A 16,853-nucleotide genomic window follows, 5' to 3' on the forward strand; every position below is an offset into this window, starting at 1 on the left:
GTGCCTCGAGGAGAAATACAGTAAACCCTTGTTTGGGAGAAAAGGGGTCTGTCCTCCACGTGCAGGAAGTGACGTCACAGTGGGCGGGGCCATTGAATATTGTCCGGTTCATCCAAAGGCATTGGGCGTTTTATTTCCATTCCGTTCATATAATTGTTTTATAATATAAAGCGTGTTATTTCTGCCCAATGCAAATATAAAAGGTTACAAGGGCTGCATCCACACTAGAGACATAACCCAGTTTCAGACCACTTTAACTGCCCTGGCTCAAGGCTATGGAATTCTGTGAGTTGGAGTTTGTTGTGGGGCCCAGAGCAGAGCTCTGCTCCGCTCTGGGCCCACAACAAACTCCAATTCCCAGAATTCCATAGCCATGAGCCAGACAAAGAGTTAAAGCAGCGCCAAACTGGATTATGTCTCCAGTGTGGATGCAGCCAAGGATGCCAAGAGCCAGTGTAGTATAGTTATTTGAGTGTTGGGACTCTGCAGACCTGGATTCAAATCCTGACTTAGCCATGTATGCTCATTAGGTGACCTTGGGCAAGTCACACTCTCTCAGCCTCAGAGGATAGTAATGGCAAAAACAAACAAACAAAAAGCCCCTCCCCGAAGACATCTGTCAAGAGAACCCCATGATTGGGTCACCATAAGTTAGAAACTACAGTACTTGAAACCACACAACAACAAGGATGTCATAGATATGCAAAATGCCTTTAGGACTGAAAGAAGTTGGTACCATACACTTTTGTAGTCTACAAAACTGCAGAATTAATGCAGTTTGACACCACTTTAACTGCCACGGCTGTGATAAGGAATTGTGAGATTTGTAGTTTTGGGCGTTACTTAGCCTTCTGTCAGAGCTCTGGCGCCACAACAAACTACAGATCCAGGACTCCACAGGAAAGAGAGCCATGGCAGTTGAAGTGGTGGCCAACTGCATTAATTCTGCAGAGTGGCAGTGGCCTAAGTCTACTTCATCTGACACAACTGATGGAGTACAGTCTATGAAAGCTTAACCTTTTTCTGTTAAGTCTCAAAGGCATTACAAGGTCTGTTTGCTAAATAATCCAGACTAGGGGCCGAAACAGATAGACCAAAATAAAGCTGCTTCAGGTAACTTTGGAAGTGTGCTGTTTAAATGACACGTGTCTCCAGAGTCCGAAAGCTGCACCAAAGCCACGTTCTATTCCTAAGATGCATGTGTCATTTAAACAGCATACCTTCAAAGTTGGCTGTGTCTTTGAATTCTTTGAGGCTTCCCGATGTAACTTTCATTGTAGGGTGGAGAAAATGTGTAGCCCTCCATATGTCGTATTTAAAATCCCATTCATCCCTTATTATTATTGTCAATGAATCTATTTGTCTTTAGCATATTGTTGTTTAAACCTGATGGCACTGGTCCCTAGACCTTGTCATCCCTTGGAATGGTGAGGAGCACTGTACACTATATTATAAACTGTCCTGAGAACAATTTTAAATGTAGGCAAGTATTAAAATGTTCCCAATAAGTAAATATTGTATTGTCTTCACAGTGAAAACTTACCATAAACACCATCTAAATCAGGAAAAACATGAAAGCATGTGCAAGCAAGCAGGAGAAAGAGAAGAGATGGGCTTGTGTAGAATCAAAAAAGCTGAAGGTGCACAGACATTAGGGTAGGCAGACTATACAGTCTCCTATTTTCCCACTTAAAGTAATGCTAATGATGGAACCAAGTGATTACTCGCTTCTGTATTTTTGAATACAGAGCAGCCACGCTTTTGCAGCCTTTTGTGAAATGACATCTTTCCCTACCAATATGACCTCTGTATGAGTAACACCACTCCCATTCAGTTTTAAGGCTGCAATGCTGTACATGTTGACATGGGAGTATGCTCTATTGAAAGATGCCTAAATACTTTTAAAAGCACCAGATCTTGTCTGATCTTGGAAGCTGAACAGGGTCAGTCCTGTTTGTATCTGAGACTGCCAATGACTACCAGATGCTGCAGGCTATATTTCAGAAGAAGGAACTAGCAAAAACACCTCTGAGTGTTCCTTGCCTAAGAAAATCCTATTAAATTAATGGGGTCACCATAAGTTGACAGACAACTTGAAGGTACATATAGCCACACACATATGCTACACTGAATAAAGTGGATTATACTGATATTTATACTTTTAATAGATACTATATTTTTAATTAATGCACAGCAGTTTTTCCCTTCTGTCTCCACAGCTCTTATTCAACATCCATTAATCAACTTGAAAATCAACTTGAAAGTTCACTTCTTCGTGACCTTTTGTATGTTATAATAAAAATGCTACCCCAATGTTACTTTTTTTAAATAGTGTTCCAACAGTTTTTTGAAATTTTGGGGCCTTATAAGAGTTCTGCTTAACTGAAATGTGTGCATGTTTTTCCATTAATCAAAGCAATTCTTTTAAAAAAATTTCTCTTTACTAATGCCCTTTTGTTTTGTGCCACTATGATGTTCCTTTTACAGTGTTATCATTTACATTCATAATTCAGATGTGAAGGTAGGCAATTAATATTCCCCTTTCACTGATTCAGAACCAAGACCTAACTTAATGCAAGGACTTCCAGAGAATATATCCTTGACTGAGGATTTGAACCAGTCTCCCAAATCCAACACCTTGTTCATTCCCAAATAGGCAGCATTTACCAATGAGGGGGAAAATCCTTCTACATAAATCACAAAACATTGTTCAGTTTTATTTAAAATTCTTGGTTTAATTTAAATCCTCTTTGTAAATTGATTTTAAACCATTTTTAATTTTTTTTTTTAAAACACAAGAGGAAAAGGGATTGGGTGAAAAATTACAGGCACGGTGGAAACAGTCCATTAATTACACTGAATAAAAAGAGAGCATCCCCAATAACCAGTAGCCCTCTTCAGCTGAGGGCTCAGAAAACGAAGTGGCTAAAACATCAAGTGATTGGGGTAAGTCTATGGCAGCCCTTCCAGTAATTTTATGTCCCCTCTGCCTGCCCAAATCTAGTCTTGTTATTCAGCAGGCTGTACAGAGCTATGGAATAATGGCATGGCACATGAAGCAGCTGAATCCTCCATCAAGAATAGCTTTTTAAGGAGACAGCTGTTGTCTGTAGGTCGAGGCCAAGCCATTCTAAGCAGCAGGGCTGGAAACATGGCCACTGCATTCTCACTTGAAGCTCTGATCCTTTTAAAATAAGCTTACACACAATTATCTATGACAAGGAAAAATATGAGGCAAAGACATTTATTTGCCAACTTGTAATTATTTACTTTTTTGTCTTTTCAGATAATTGATTTGCCACAAATGACTGATATGTGTGAGAACATGATCTCATGTAAATTTGTGGAGAGTAAGTGATTTGCAAAGATTCAGGGTTCACCTCTTAGAGCTTGCCAAAGTATTTTTAATACAACTCCCAGAATCTCCCAGCAAAACAAAAACAAACAGCTTCATTTTTATACCGCTTCATACTGAACTAGCAGTGTCTAAGCAGTTTACAACTGTAAGCTAATTGCCCCCAACTATCTGGGTACTCAGCGATCTCGGAAGGATGCAAGCCTGAGTCAAGCTTGAACCCTGATTAGTATTGAACTTGCAACCTTATGATTCTGAGTGGCTGCAGTACAGGTATTTAACCACTGTGCTACCAGGGCCCAGCCACAGGTCTTGCTGGCCAGGAAATTCTGGGAGCATTATTAGTTCAAAGTAACTTTTCCAAGCTGTGCATCTTCTACTGACAACCTGGCAATCTTAACAGTGTCAGTCTGCCACTGTAGCCACTCCCAAGCATCCTACCCACTTCTGCATCTTACCTTTGGATGCAGCAAGTTCTGTCCTGTCGACTCGTTCCACCTGTCCTCTGGCCAGCTATTTTGTCAGTTCTTGGGTGGAAGTAAAGAGTGAAATGTGTTCCTGATAGTACAGTGGGAGCATCCAGTCAGATTAGGCAATGCACATTAAAGAACCAGCATTAGTCACCCACTTACCTCATGAGCAAGCTAGCCCTGCCTGCAAAGTTGCATCTTCATTTGACCTTTGAAAATGTGGGAAAGGGTGGGAAGTGGGTGTCAAGGACAGATAAAACTGAGGGGAGGGGGCACAGCAGATGCTTGGCAAAGGCTGGACAGGGATGGAGATGGAACGGCTTGCAAAGTGGGTTCAAGCAGCCAAAGAAGGGAAATCATCGTTTGTAGCAATCACCAATGGGCAGAAGTGGTTTGGGTGGGGTGGTGGGTGAGGGAAGAGGGTTGCCAGCAGTAGGGTTGGAAGAGTCTGTTTTCCGCTTGAAGCGGTAGGTGATGGGCAAAAGGAGTTTGCTCTTCTTGAGAGCCTGGACCTTGTTGAGTGTCTCATCATCCAGTGCCATGAAGCATCGGCGGGAATACTCCAGCAGGCGCTCCTTGGACGGGTCAAATTCACCCACCTCAGCCACCTTTTCCGGGGCCACAATGAGGAGCTCAGCAATGGGTGTGGTCAAGGCTACAGTGTTCCGGTCCACTCGGTGATGCTCAAAAGCCCGGCTCATGCTTTGCAGCTTTTGAAAAGTGTACAGTATCTTCTTATAGCGACATAACACTCCATCCACATCTTTGACTGCACAGCAAGTTCAAGTTGAGATGGAGCACATGCCCAGTAGTGACACATGAATCAAAAGGCATGGAAGAGAGAACAAAACAAGAGTTTGAGAACCAGGAAGACATGGGTGGGGGGTAAAATGAAAGGGAGAACTGTGCTGGCTCACACACCTAGGATGTAAATGCCAGGATGAGTTGAAGAAACCATAGGAAATGAAAAGGACCAACTGGAAAAACAAGTGACTAAATAGGGTCAAAATAGAGTCATGATATACAGAAATCAGAAACATCAGTAGCATAAGTTAGAACTTGGAAGATTGGTAGGTAAAAAAAAGACACAGAGGAAGAAATGATGAAATTTAGTAACAAGGAGAAGGAAGGGTAATAATGAAGAGCAAGGCCAGATAGAAAGATTAAATAAACATTTAAAACAGGGAAATAGGACAGTGGAGAGAAATGTGGGGATGGCTCAAGAAAGAAAATGAATAATAATAAAAGAAGAGACTGAAGACCCGAACAGAGAGACCAAAAAACCCCCAAAAAACCTACTGCTTTGTGTGACTTTGGAGGTATGCTGTTTAAATGATGCATGCGTCCTAAGAGGCCAGAAGCCATACTCCACTCCTAAGGACTGGAGTGCAGCTTTTGCGCAGCTTCTGGCCTCTTAAGATGCATATGTCATTTAAACAGCATACCTCCAAAGTGATCCAAGGCAGCTTTATTTTAGCCTGTCTGTTCGTGCCCAATGTTACTGCAATGCCTCTCCAGGGTTTCCTGGGAACTGAAATCCCCAAATGTAATTTTCCCAGGCTCTGACAAATTTCATTCTTTTGTGAGGCAATACAAAAAAAAAATCTAAAAAAGATTTGAAGGCTAAAAATGTATCCCTCAAATCTGCTCTCCATCCTCCCGTTTGAGGATGGAGAGCAGACTTGAGGGATAAATTTTTAGCCTTTGAATCTTTTTTAGATTGTTTTTAAAGATCAAATCTAGGAATGCCAATCTTTTCGTAAAAGTGAGTTAAACGTTCCATCCTTTTAACAACTAAAGGGACTGTTAACTTAAGCTCTTTGGCTGAAACTCTGGGACCTGGCACCAGCACTTTACTACTCACCTCTCTGCCTCTCACGCACTTTAGGTTTCACAAAACGTCTTCTGTTAACCCCTCCCTTCTGCTTCTTGTGTTCTGTGGAGCCCCCTTCTTCAGGGCTGGCACTCAGCCAGGAGCCCATGCTGTCATCGTCTGTCACATCCCCATTCCGAGTCTCAGACCGCCGTGAGGCCTGCTTGCTGCGAAAGTGGTCATCTAGGAAGGGAAGGAAGTGAAAGGGCAAGGTGCATCAAATGGAGAGGACACAGAGGCCTGCCTGGCACTGTCTCCTACATTACTATATACAACATCCTCAACTCACAAAGAGGAACCTGGCCTTTTACCCAAACAGGGGTAGGCAACCTATGGCCTCCCAGATGTAGATAAACTCCAACTTCCATCAATTAGTGATTATGGGATTCAGAGTCAAATGCCATGCTCTGGAGAGAAATCATAGCTTTTTGCTTCTGTCCCTCAGGCATACCATACTCTTTGATTCTAACTTATTTCAATTCCATTCTGTCTCAAAGGAATCCTTTCCTCCCTCCTTTTTCACATGAGAACCAAAGGTATCTCTGTTGCCATTCCTCTCTTCTAGAACGTTCTTCCTTCTAAAAATATTGAAAAGATTTCTGTCTAATGCAGCACAATCACCCACCCAGCGTTGAAAGCACTCTGAGTGCCCTCCTATGTCTTACCAGCATCCAGGCGAGCCGAGGAGATGAACTTGTCTAGCTGGCAGCGTAGGAAGTCTCGTTCTTCTTCAAGGTCCTCAATTCGCTTTTGCAACCAGGAATTCCTCTCAAGAGCCATATGCAGCTGAGTCCTCATACTGGTCACAAGAGTCAGTGAGGGAGGTGGCATCTCTGGAGCCTCTGGGATTCAGATGGATGAGAGAGAAGGTCACAATGAAACTTGGTTCCTCGGAGTTGCTTTTCCTGTTCTCCTCAAAACATCAAGTCCCACCCACTACCCTGCCTCTACCCCAAATTTTCCTAACTAAGGCCTGTTACAGACTGCCAAAATAAAGCTGCTTCGGGTCTCTTTGGAGGTATGCTGTTTAAATGATGCATGCATCCTAAGAATTCAGAAGCTGCACCAAAGCTGCACTCCAGTGCTTAGGAATGGAGTGTGGCTTTGGCGCAACCTCCGGACTCTTAGGACCCATGCATCATTTAAATAGCATACCTCCAAAGAGACCCAAAGCAGCTTTATTTTGGCAGTCTGTAACAGGTCAAAGTCCTCCAAGAGGCAGAGACGTACCAAAGGTCTGCCCCTTTCCTGACTTTTATTTTCTTAGTATTACAATTATGAATGTGCACATTCACTTTGATCAGAAGCCAAGCAATGTGGGATGGCTTCTTTCCCTGACCCACTGCCCAGCTATTCTATCATTACTGGAAATAGTGGGCCCTCCAGATATTCTTGGACTGCAGCTCTCATCAGTCCTAGCCAGTGTGGTCAATGGTGAGAAATGATGCAAGCTGCAAAGCATAGGTTGCCTACCCCATCCTACAGGAAGTCCCACACAGACAGCCTTTAATTTGTCCATTACCTGATACAAAGAAAATAAGAAGCCGCCCTCTAATAGGTCAGACCATTTCTTCCTCTGGCTCAGGATGCTTATTCTGAATGGTAGTAGCTCTGCAGAGTCTCCTGCACAGATCTATCACTTCATCCAATGCTTGATCCTTATAACTGAATATGCTAAGGATTGCACCTAGGAATCCCAGAGTTTGAGTTAAGCTCCTTTTTGTGCTATAATTAATAGAATCCAGTGGCTATGCTGTCTGAAGGATTTTGGGAGTACTAGTCTAAAAAAGTAAACTCTTTCAAGTTCTATACTGAGACTTGCTGTGTGGAAACCTCATGTTGTATGACCTATGTGATCCAATATGCAGTTAAAGGAAGTACAAGTATTATCCAGGGAGCAGCTGTTCTCACCATCAAAATTCTGTGGTGGGCTCAGGCCATAATACAGGTGTTGCTGAGTTTGTGTCTGAGACTCCATGTGGTGTGGTTCATTCAAAGGTAAGGATTGTTCATAAACTTCATTGTTTTCTTTCACTGTAAACACAAAAAGCAAGGGAATGTGGTTATAAGAGGAGGGAATACAGGAGTCTAATAGCAGTCTTCTTGTTCAGGACATGAAATCCTATAGGGAGATAAAATATTATTGGAGTTTTGCTAATTGCTAAAGAAAAGCAGCAATTCCCCTAAACATAGTTGTGGAGGAAGACACAATTCTACTTGCAGCCATGCTGTTAAGCAAGAGGTGGCATCTTATGTACCTCCAAATATTTTGGAATACAATCCCTGGGCACTCACTATCCTAGCTAGGGCTCATAGGTGTTAGAGTTCAGAGTATTTGGGGCCAAAGTCCCACATCCTTGCATTACGGAACACTAACAATAATGTAATATTTGCCTGAAAAAACTGTACTATGGAAGAACAAACATGTCCACATCACATGTGGACCATGCTCACCTGCACATCTGTTTTGTTTGCATGATGCAAAGCACCTTTCTTATCCTGGACTACAACTCCCAGTATCTTCTATCCAGCACATTGCCTCCCAAATGACGTACACTTACCTTGCTTTGCTCCTACTCCACGACGTCCCCTACCTGCACTTGCCCGTTGGTGCTGGTTACTTTCACTCATTGTCCTCCCTGTCCGGGCAGGATGGATACTACCAACCTGCAGAAGAGAAAGGGAGAAAATAAAAATGTGCAGATAGATTGTAGAACCACCTGTTATTCCATTCCTAGAAACATCTTGTTTAAGTTTCCCTAGCATGTGAACTTGAAAATTATCAACCTCTTTCAGGGAATTGCAAATTACACTCATCTCTCCATATATGTGGATTTGATATTTGCGGATTTGGTTATTCATGGATTTGATTAATATGTTCTCTTTAGGAATCTCTAGCTCCTCCAGTGCAACTCTATGGTGAACTTTAACCAAAAGTCACACTGAAGGACCTAGAGATTCCTAGAGAGAATACTCCACTAGACCTTTGTAGCTCCTCCAGTGTAGTTCTATGGTCAGTGTCTGTCAGACATTGGCCACAGAGTTGTGCTGGAGGACCTAGAGATTCCTAGAGAAGTGTCCTCTCAGGTAAAAACATGGTGTTTTTGTTATTTGCAGTTTTTCCATATTCACTGGTGTCTTGTGCCCCTAATCCTAGTGAATATGGAGGGACAAGTGTATTTACTTTCATGTCTGCTACTCTCACTTCCAAATTTATAACAGCAGGTCTGCACACTTGAGTGTAGAGCAAGATGCAACGCAGCAGGGCAGTCCTTTCCAGAAAAGGCAGGAAATTGCAAATGGCATTCCTGAAAGTAAATAGGGCTCACACTTTCCTTCTGTATGCTCTTGGCTATTTACTTCTGCATCTCCTTCAACCTTCTAATTAAAAAGATTGTATGTACAGCGCTGTGTAAATCTATAGAAATAAAGCTTAATAATAACAACAACAAGCTTGACCACAGCTGAATTTCCGAAAATGGGATGGGGACCTGTGTCCCTCCAGATCAGACTCCATCATACTTGTGCCCTCCAGAGGCACCAGAGTCCAAGGCTATCATCCTATTGATGTTATACACACACGTAAATTCCCTTGTACATGCAATTTGAACTTTTTGACCATGTTCATATTCAGTTCACACTTGTGTAAGTGGAGTACAAGTGGAACAACTGCACATTTAGTTGTGCATGTATGGATAATGCACAGTTATTCATCAGAGCCTCCAATGTATTACTTTATTCAATGGGATTCAGGAAACACTGAGTACATTTGCAGATATGCAGTCAGTCACAGATAGGATTGTCCAATTGAAAACTGTCAGCAGTTTCTGTTCCTTTGAATGTATGGGCAGAAGAGGGCATTTTGGCAGGTACCGCTTGTCACACAACTAAGAAGGGCAACAAGGAGAGGACCATTCTGGCATCGTTGAGAATGGAGTTTCAGAGCCTAAGGGCAGCCATGGAGAAGGCTGTTGGATACTGGTTCAAATCCTATCATCCCTAACATGCACAGTGCTGGGGATTAATCTGGAAGGCACTAGTTTGAGGGAAGTCATTCTAGATGTTATGTGATTCCAAATCCCAGCCAGCATGGCCAATAGTGGAGATAGTGGTCACTGACACTCATTAATGGGAGCATCCCTGCACCAAAGAGAAGTATGTGGTTTCGAGCTAACCTGGAATCCACATCATCTGCTTTGGAAATCTTCCGTGAATTCTGAGACTGTTGTAACACAGTATAGGTCTTTGGGGTAGTACTATGGAAGAAAAAGGGAAGTCACTCAGTACATGCTCAGAGGCACTTTTGTTATCTCTTCACATGAGATCCTGGGGGCTGAGCCACCAACCAAGTTCTTTTAGGGAGCCAGATTTTTTATTTCATTTCAATTAGACTGTTCTTCCAATGGGTTCATAGCTCCAAATGGGTATCTACCTGAGTCAAGATGATACTTAAGTGTCCAGCACCTCCACACACTTGATGATCCCTCCACAAATAATTTTCCACCTGGATCTATGCAATAGAAGCAAATCAATAGGTCAGGGTGGCTGTAATGGGTGACTATGGGCAAGTTACACTCTCTCAGCCTCAAGGCAAAGGCAAACCCCCTCTGACTAAATCTTGCCAAGGGAACCTCTTATGGCCACCATAAGTTAGAACTACTTGGAAGACACACATCAACAACTACAGTACGTTTAAGCCCTAAACAGCCTGTCCAGAACCCTCTTCTAACAGGAATGCAAACCTTTCCTTCTTTCTTCTCAACACATTCTCCTTCTTGGCCAACCGCTTCCCTCACCCCCCCCCCCCACTGACCCAGGGTGATCGGATGTCCTAACCCCAGAGGAGGGCAAGGCCCTGCAAAATATAAGAAATTCAAGAAAAATGAAGGACATGACAAAATAAAAGCTAAAAACACCAATATAAATATAAAATCATGCTTCTCCGGTCATGCTCAAAATGGAAAACATTTTGAAATTCCTCCTGGGCAGAAGGTTGAAATGTAAGACATGTCCTGGAAAAGGAGGATGTCTGGTCATGGGAACCTGTGGCTTACGCTCCATGCATCAACAAACTACCATCCCCATCATGCCTCACGCTGGTTTAGCCTAACTAGGACTGATGGAAAGTGATGTTCCAAACCCACCTGGCCAGCAACAGGTTCACAGTTCATCCATCCGCCTTTCCTGCCTCATCTCAGGGGCCAAAAGGCAACACATCAGGGCCAGCCGTGGCATCACTAAGGGGGTGCGCAGGGTGCAGACTGCACCAAGTGACACTTTAAGGGAGGTATCACCGCTGCTCCTCAAACTTCTGTATTATGGAAGAAACAGGTTGTGGCATTTGCCTGTGTCTCTTTAAGATGCAGACGGGACGATGAGGGTCTCTGGGAAGAGAAAAGACAGGACCCAGGGTTTCTTGGTTTGTTTTTTAAATAAAATTTCACATTTAATTTTCCTTCAATTTTTTCAACTTTTTAAAAACATTTCATTTTACCAACTTAACCACATTTAATCACATGAAACTATGAATATGTAAACACACTTATTCTGAGCTTAAGAGATACTAGCTGCGCAGGCGCAGACATAACCCATCTGTGTGGTTCGCAGAGGCCATGAAGAAGAAATGGGAAGCGGGATTTGTGAGTCAATTAGGAGCAAAGCATTACTAAGGATTCTCTATGAGGGGAGGCCAATGGGGGGCTGAGGCCAGCCCTAGTGGGCCTCATCATCGCCCGCCTCCTGCCCCTCTGTGTCCCACTGGGAAGCAGCCAGGATGGGGAATGGGCCTGGAGCCCTCCCCTCCGTCCTTCCCAGTCCCAGGAGAAATAATCCGGTTTGAGTCTGCTTTACCTGCCCTGGCTCAGTGCTGTGGAATTCTGGGAGCCTTTGGTGAAGGGAACCAGCTGCTCTCATGGCCACACAAAATGGCCCTGGCTACTGCCCTGTGAAAGACCCTTCCTTCCTTCCTTCTCCTTCCCTTTCTTTTTCCTTCCCTTTCCTCCCCTTCCCCTTCCTTCATTTCCTTCCCTTCTCCTTTCCCTCCCTCCCATTCTTTCCTTCCCTTTTCCTTTCCCTTCCTCCCTTCCCTTTTCCTCCCCCTCCTTCCTCCCTCCCATTCTTCCCTCCCTCCCTTCCTTCCTTCCCCAATTTCGTGGGGAGGTCCCTCAGAGCCGCCGGGGGGCCTCCCTTGCGAGGCGTGGGGCGGAGAGGCGCCTGGGGGCCCGGTCTGGCGGGAGCCCCTCCGCCAGCGCCCATCCTCCCTCCCTCCTTCCCTGGAAGGGCCCGAGGCGGGGCTGCAGGGGACCCAAGGGCGCCCTTCTTATCTTACCTCTCTCCCGAGGGCGCATCTGGGGCGGAGCGTCCGCACTGGCAGCGCCTTCAGAATGCGGGGGCTGAGGAGGAGGAGAAGGAGGAGGGCCAGCCTCTAGGCCTCCAGCGCCTGAATGATCTTCACTCGGCTGCTTCCAGGGAGAAGGAGGAGGGAGGACTAGGGCTCCGGCACGTGGCGCAGGGGCCGGCCTGGCTAGGGCTGCCTTAACGGAGGGCGCCGCCCCCTGCTCTACACAGGCTGAGTCCGCACTGCAGGAACACGCCACTTTAACGCCACTTTAACTGCCCCCCTGGCTCAGTGCTAGGGAATCCTGGGAATTGTAGTTTGTTGCGGCACCAGAGTTTTCTCTGACAGAGAAGGCTAAATGCCTCACAAAACTACAATTCCCCTTATTCCCTAGCGTTGAGCCAGGGCAGGGAAAGTGATGTCTAACTGGATTGTTTCTTCAGTGCAGATGCAGCCACAGAAGCCTTTGTAATGTTTTTTGTACTAATAAATCCTAATTCTCCTGTATCACTGAATGCAGTGGTGATAGTTGTGACATAAAACAATTAGGAACATTCAAATTAGACTTGTAATTACCGCCCCGATGTGCATCTGAGGAAGCTCAAGTCTATCAAACCTTAGTCTTTCGGTTTGTCTCAAAGGTGCTGCAAGATCCCCTTTGCATACAAATGTGGTCTTACTTTAGGGACCAAAGGAAAGAGGTCTGGGATTGGGATCCACTTTACTGCAAACCCTTCAACTTGAGGACCAGAGAAGAGGGGTCAGGCCCTGAGAAGGGAGATGGGGAATGCAAGGGTTACGTGAATCATCTCAGTCATCCTGGTTTCTTCTTAAATATTCAATTAAATATTAGTCAGAGTTTTTTGTGGGTTTTGGGGGCTTTGTGTCCATGTTCTAGAAGAGTTTATTCCTGATGTTTCATCAGCATCTGTGGCCGGCATAATATTATTATTATTATTATTATTATTATTAAGCTTTTTTTTAATAGCGGTGTAAATTTACGCAGTGCTGTACATACAATCTTTTTAATTAGATGGTCCAGACAATGGTGATCTGGAAGAGAGTGTGTATACAGTGCGCCCGCTCCATATGAGGATGCACCATATGCGGTTTCCACTTTGTGCAGAAGCCGCGCTGCAATGCAGGGAATGGCGCGTGCGCCACACCACCACAAGCACAAGCCCCATTCTATTGAATGAGACTCAAGTTTACACGGTATTTGCCTTACACCGGGGGGGGGGGGGGGTCTGGAACAGGGTGTGTGTGTGTGTGTGTGTGTGTGTACATATATATATACACACACACACACACACACTGTCTCTGAGGTTCCAAAAGAATCCCTGGATGAAAAACTCAGCAGGATAGGAAAAACGGATATATTACAAAGTTTGGTCTTTTTTCCACTTAAAAGGAGGTTTCAAATTGACATGGATTAATGACGAGATCTCCCAAACAAGGAGGAAGCTTATAGTTTATTGTGGCCCCAGAGCTTTTTTTTTATTGGGGTGGGTGGGTCCCAAGCTGTGTGACTGTGTTCTGGAGGAATTTATTCCTGATGTTTCGCCTGCATCTGTGGCTGGCATCTTCAGAGAACAGTGGCATGGAGGTGTGTGGGGTATATATACTGTGGGACCCTTGGTTGAGAGGAAGTGATTTACATGTTAATCTGTGTGTTGGTCTGCTGATGAATGGAATACACAAGGAGGATTTGTGTCTATTTAATTAATGACCCATTGTCTGCTGGGAAACCCCCTGACCCTGGGTGATATTCATTTGCATGGGCTGAGTTTTGATTTTGGTGTTTTTCAGGACTGGTAGCCAAACCTTGTCTACTTTCAGGGCTTTCTTCTTGCCTGTTGAAGTTGTCCAGGTGCTTGTGGAACTTAATGGTGTCCCTGTGCATTTTGACCTGATAGTTGTTAGCGTGGTCCAGAATTTCAGTGTTTTCAAATAGCATTTTGTGCCCAGGATGGTTACAATGTGTTCTGCTACTGCTGATTTTTCTGGCTGGCCCAGTCTGCAGTTCTCTCATGTTCCTTGGTTCGTGTTTTAACACTGCATTTGGTGGTCCCTGTATAGACGTGTCCACGTGTTGTAGATTTCTCACAGTTCTCCTTCACACATGGTCTGTGGCAAACTCCTGAGGCCATGAGAGGGTCTTTCCTGTCCTTCACTGAGCCCAGCATTTGTTGGATTTTGTTGGTCGGTCTGTAGACCATTTGGAGGCTGTGTTTCCTCATCAGTTTCCCTATTCCATCTGTGACTCCTCTGATGTATGGTAAAAAATACATTCACTCTGGGTTTTTCTGGATCTGGCAGCCCTTCTGATGTCACATATCCTTCCAGCCTGGGGCCTTGCCATTCACATCAACAGACCAATACAGAGATTAACATGTAAATCACTTCCTCTCAACCAAGGATCACACAGTATACAGTCAACCCTCTGTTTTCACGGGGGATCCATTAAGATAACCCCATGAAAATGGAAACTTGCACACGTTCAAGCCCCATAGGTTTGAATGGGTCTGTGTGCCCAGGAGTGGCTGCGGGCACACACCCCATTTCAATCCCTTCCGTTTGCTCTTCACAAGTAAGCAAGGGTCACAGATATGAAGTCCATGCAAACAGAGGAGCAACTCTGTGTGTGTGCGTGTGTGTGTGTGTATATATATATACACCACTCTCTTCCATGCTACCCTTCTCTAAAAGTGCCAGGAATATATTCTCCCAGAACACAGCCACATAACTGGAAAAACCCACCACCACCACCCAAAAAACAAACCTATTTCTGCAGTGAGATCTTGTCGCACCTTTGAGACTAACTGAAAGAAAGAAGTTGGCAGCACAAGCCTTCGTAGACTTCAGTCTACTTCCTCAGATGCATTTGTCCAAATGCATCTGAAGAAGTAGACTGAAATCTATGAAAGCTCGTGCTGCCAATTTCTTTCTTTCAGTTAAGTCTCAGAGGTGCTACAAGATCTCTCTGCGTACTGATTCCACAGACTAAGACGGCTATATATCTTTGAATTATAAATATGTAAATTATTATTATTATTATTATTCCACCCAAATTGCCCATTCCCTTGTTTCCAACTGGCTTGACTGTTTGATTATTTCATTTGGTTTGTTATGATATATTTTTTTAATTATAAGATAGTTGGGAGGGGAGAGTAATAATAGAATGTATTTTAATGTATATTGTCTTTTATATTGTATTTTGTGTGATTTTTTTTTCTATTTTAATTATGTCAATATGGCCTTATCTTCAAAAGACAGATAAAACTGCAGATGAAAGTTTCCTTGGCTGGATTATTGCATCATATTAGCATTGGTCAAGCAATAGCGTCCCCCTTTTTTGGAGCATGGTCTAACTACCGTCATTGACCACTTTTAAATCTGAGTTGAAGACTATCCTGTTCCCAGGCACTGCATGATTATCTATCTGATATTTGATTGGATAGTTGATGTTGATTGTTTTAAACTGTTGCCTGCTTACTTTGACCTATTCTATTTTATTTTACTACCTATTGTTTTATACGTATTTTGTAGGTTGTATGTCATTAGCGGGTTTCATTTTTATTGATTTGATCATTTGTATGTACAGTGCTGTGTACATTTGCAGCGCTATAAAAATAAACTATAATAATAATAATAATAATAATAACAACAAGAAAAGACATTTTATGCAGCATATAAACAAATTATTATTATTATAAGAGACATTTTATGCGGCATATAAACAAATTGTTGTTGTTGTTATTAAAATTCTACCCCTATTTCTGCAGGGTATTTTTGGACCTTCCTCTGCCAAGGTATCACAGGCAAGGAAAGGAGAGATTCTGGGGCTGCTGCTGCTGGGAGAGAAGGAAGGAGGGAGCTGAGGAAAGGTCTACAGAGGAGGCTCTGGAGGTGAGAGAGAAACAAAACCCCTCCTATAGGCTATAGGTCGCCTATATGTCTGCAGAACAGGACTGTTTTGCCAGGAACCTCTTTCTCCTCAGTCGGTGGGAGACACAGCTGTGTTTCCACCCGGACTCTTTTCTCTGTGACTCCTCCTCCTCCTCCTCTGTCTCCTCTTTCTCCTCCTCCTCCACTTCCAAACCTCCCCCTCTATCCACAGAAAGAGCTAGGTAGAGACCCCCAACCCTCCTTCTATAAAGCTCTTCCCTCCTTCCTTCCTTGCCTTCTTGTGCATCTCTTTTATCCTCCCCCTTTACCTGCTCTTTCTCCTTCTCTCCTTAAGGGACACTGTAGTAGCTGCTATAAGGAACCACTAAGGAATGGGTTGAGCAGACATTTGGACCCCCTACTGTTGCTCTTCTGGAAGCTGGCTCCTTGAGAGTTCTCTCCCATCATAAAAACAACAACAACTATTCTTAAAAGGCAGGGGTGGCTTCTTCTAATCTGAACCAGTTTGCTCCAGACCTTAAGGCAAATAATCATTGTGTTTTTTAAATCTTTCTGTTTACCTTTGCCAGGATGCCTTGGCACCGCATGCTGTCAGCTCTGCCTGCTGGGTAGGTGCCATCACTTCTCCCCTGCCATGTCTTCAGGAAGAGCACCATCCCTAGTTGTGCCTTGGGCAACTTTGCTGCTCCTTGGATTGACAGTTTGAGGTCAGCCTGCGCCTGCTTGCCACACACATGGATGCCAAGGTGGCGTTGCTCAATCCCTTCCTCCTCTTCCTTCTCCTTCTTCATGGTAACTTTGGACTTGGGCCACATGCTGCCATTCATACTCCGACATGCGCCCCAGATTGGCACCACTGAGTGCTTCACTTGGATTCTTGCCACCTTCTGCCAGTTGAGCTGCTACCTT

The 16,853-nt window shown here is 44.1% G+C and overlaps 1 protein-coding gene across 5 annotated transcripts; it reads right to left on the reverse strand.

Annotated features, from left to right (window-relative positions):
• Window positions 1-3,527: 3,527 nt before the first annotated feature.
• CCDC106 (coiled-coil domain containing 106) lies at window positions 3,528-16,632 on the reverse strand. 5 transcript variants are annotated; one of them, XM_042474055.1, is made up of 8 exons: window positions 16,505-16,632; window positions 10,843-11,082; window positions 10,131-10,208; window positions 8,260-8,365; window positions 7,610-7,732; window positions 6,364-6,540; window positions 5,690-5,881; window positions 3,528-4,594 (listed from the first exon to the last, which is right to left on the reverse strand). In XM_042474055.1, the coding sequence occupies exons 2-8, from the start codon at window positions 10,867-10,869 to the stop codon at window positions 4,182-4,184; spliced, it is 1,116 nt and encodes a 371-aa protein (XP_042329989.1). In that variant the 5' UTR covers window positions 10,870-11,082; window positions 16,505-16,632; the 3' UTR covers window positions 3,528-4,181. The 5 variants fall into 5 exon arrangements, with proteins under 5 accessions (XP_042329989.1, XP_042329988.1, XP_042329987.1 ...); XM_042474054.1 differs by lacking the exon at window positions 16,505-16,632 and adding an exon at window positions 12,027-12,164; XM_042474053.1 differs by lacking the exon at window positions 16,505-16,632 and adding an exon at window positions 11,549-11,690.
• Window positions 16,633-16,853: the final 221 nt, after the last annotated feature.

Source organism: Sceloporus undulatus, chromosome 6 (assembly GCF_019175285.1).
Source record: "Sceloporus undulatus isolate JIND9_A2432 ecotype Alabama chromosome 6, SceUnd_v1.1, whole genome shotgun sequence".
Taxonomy (NCBI): Eukaryota; Metazoa; Chordata; class Lepidosauria; order Squamata; family Phrynosomatidae; genus Sceloporus; species Sceloporus undulatus.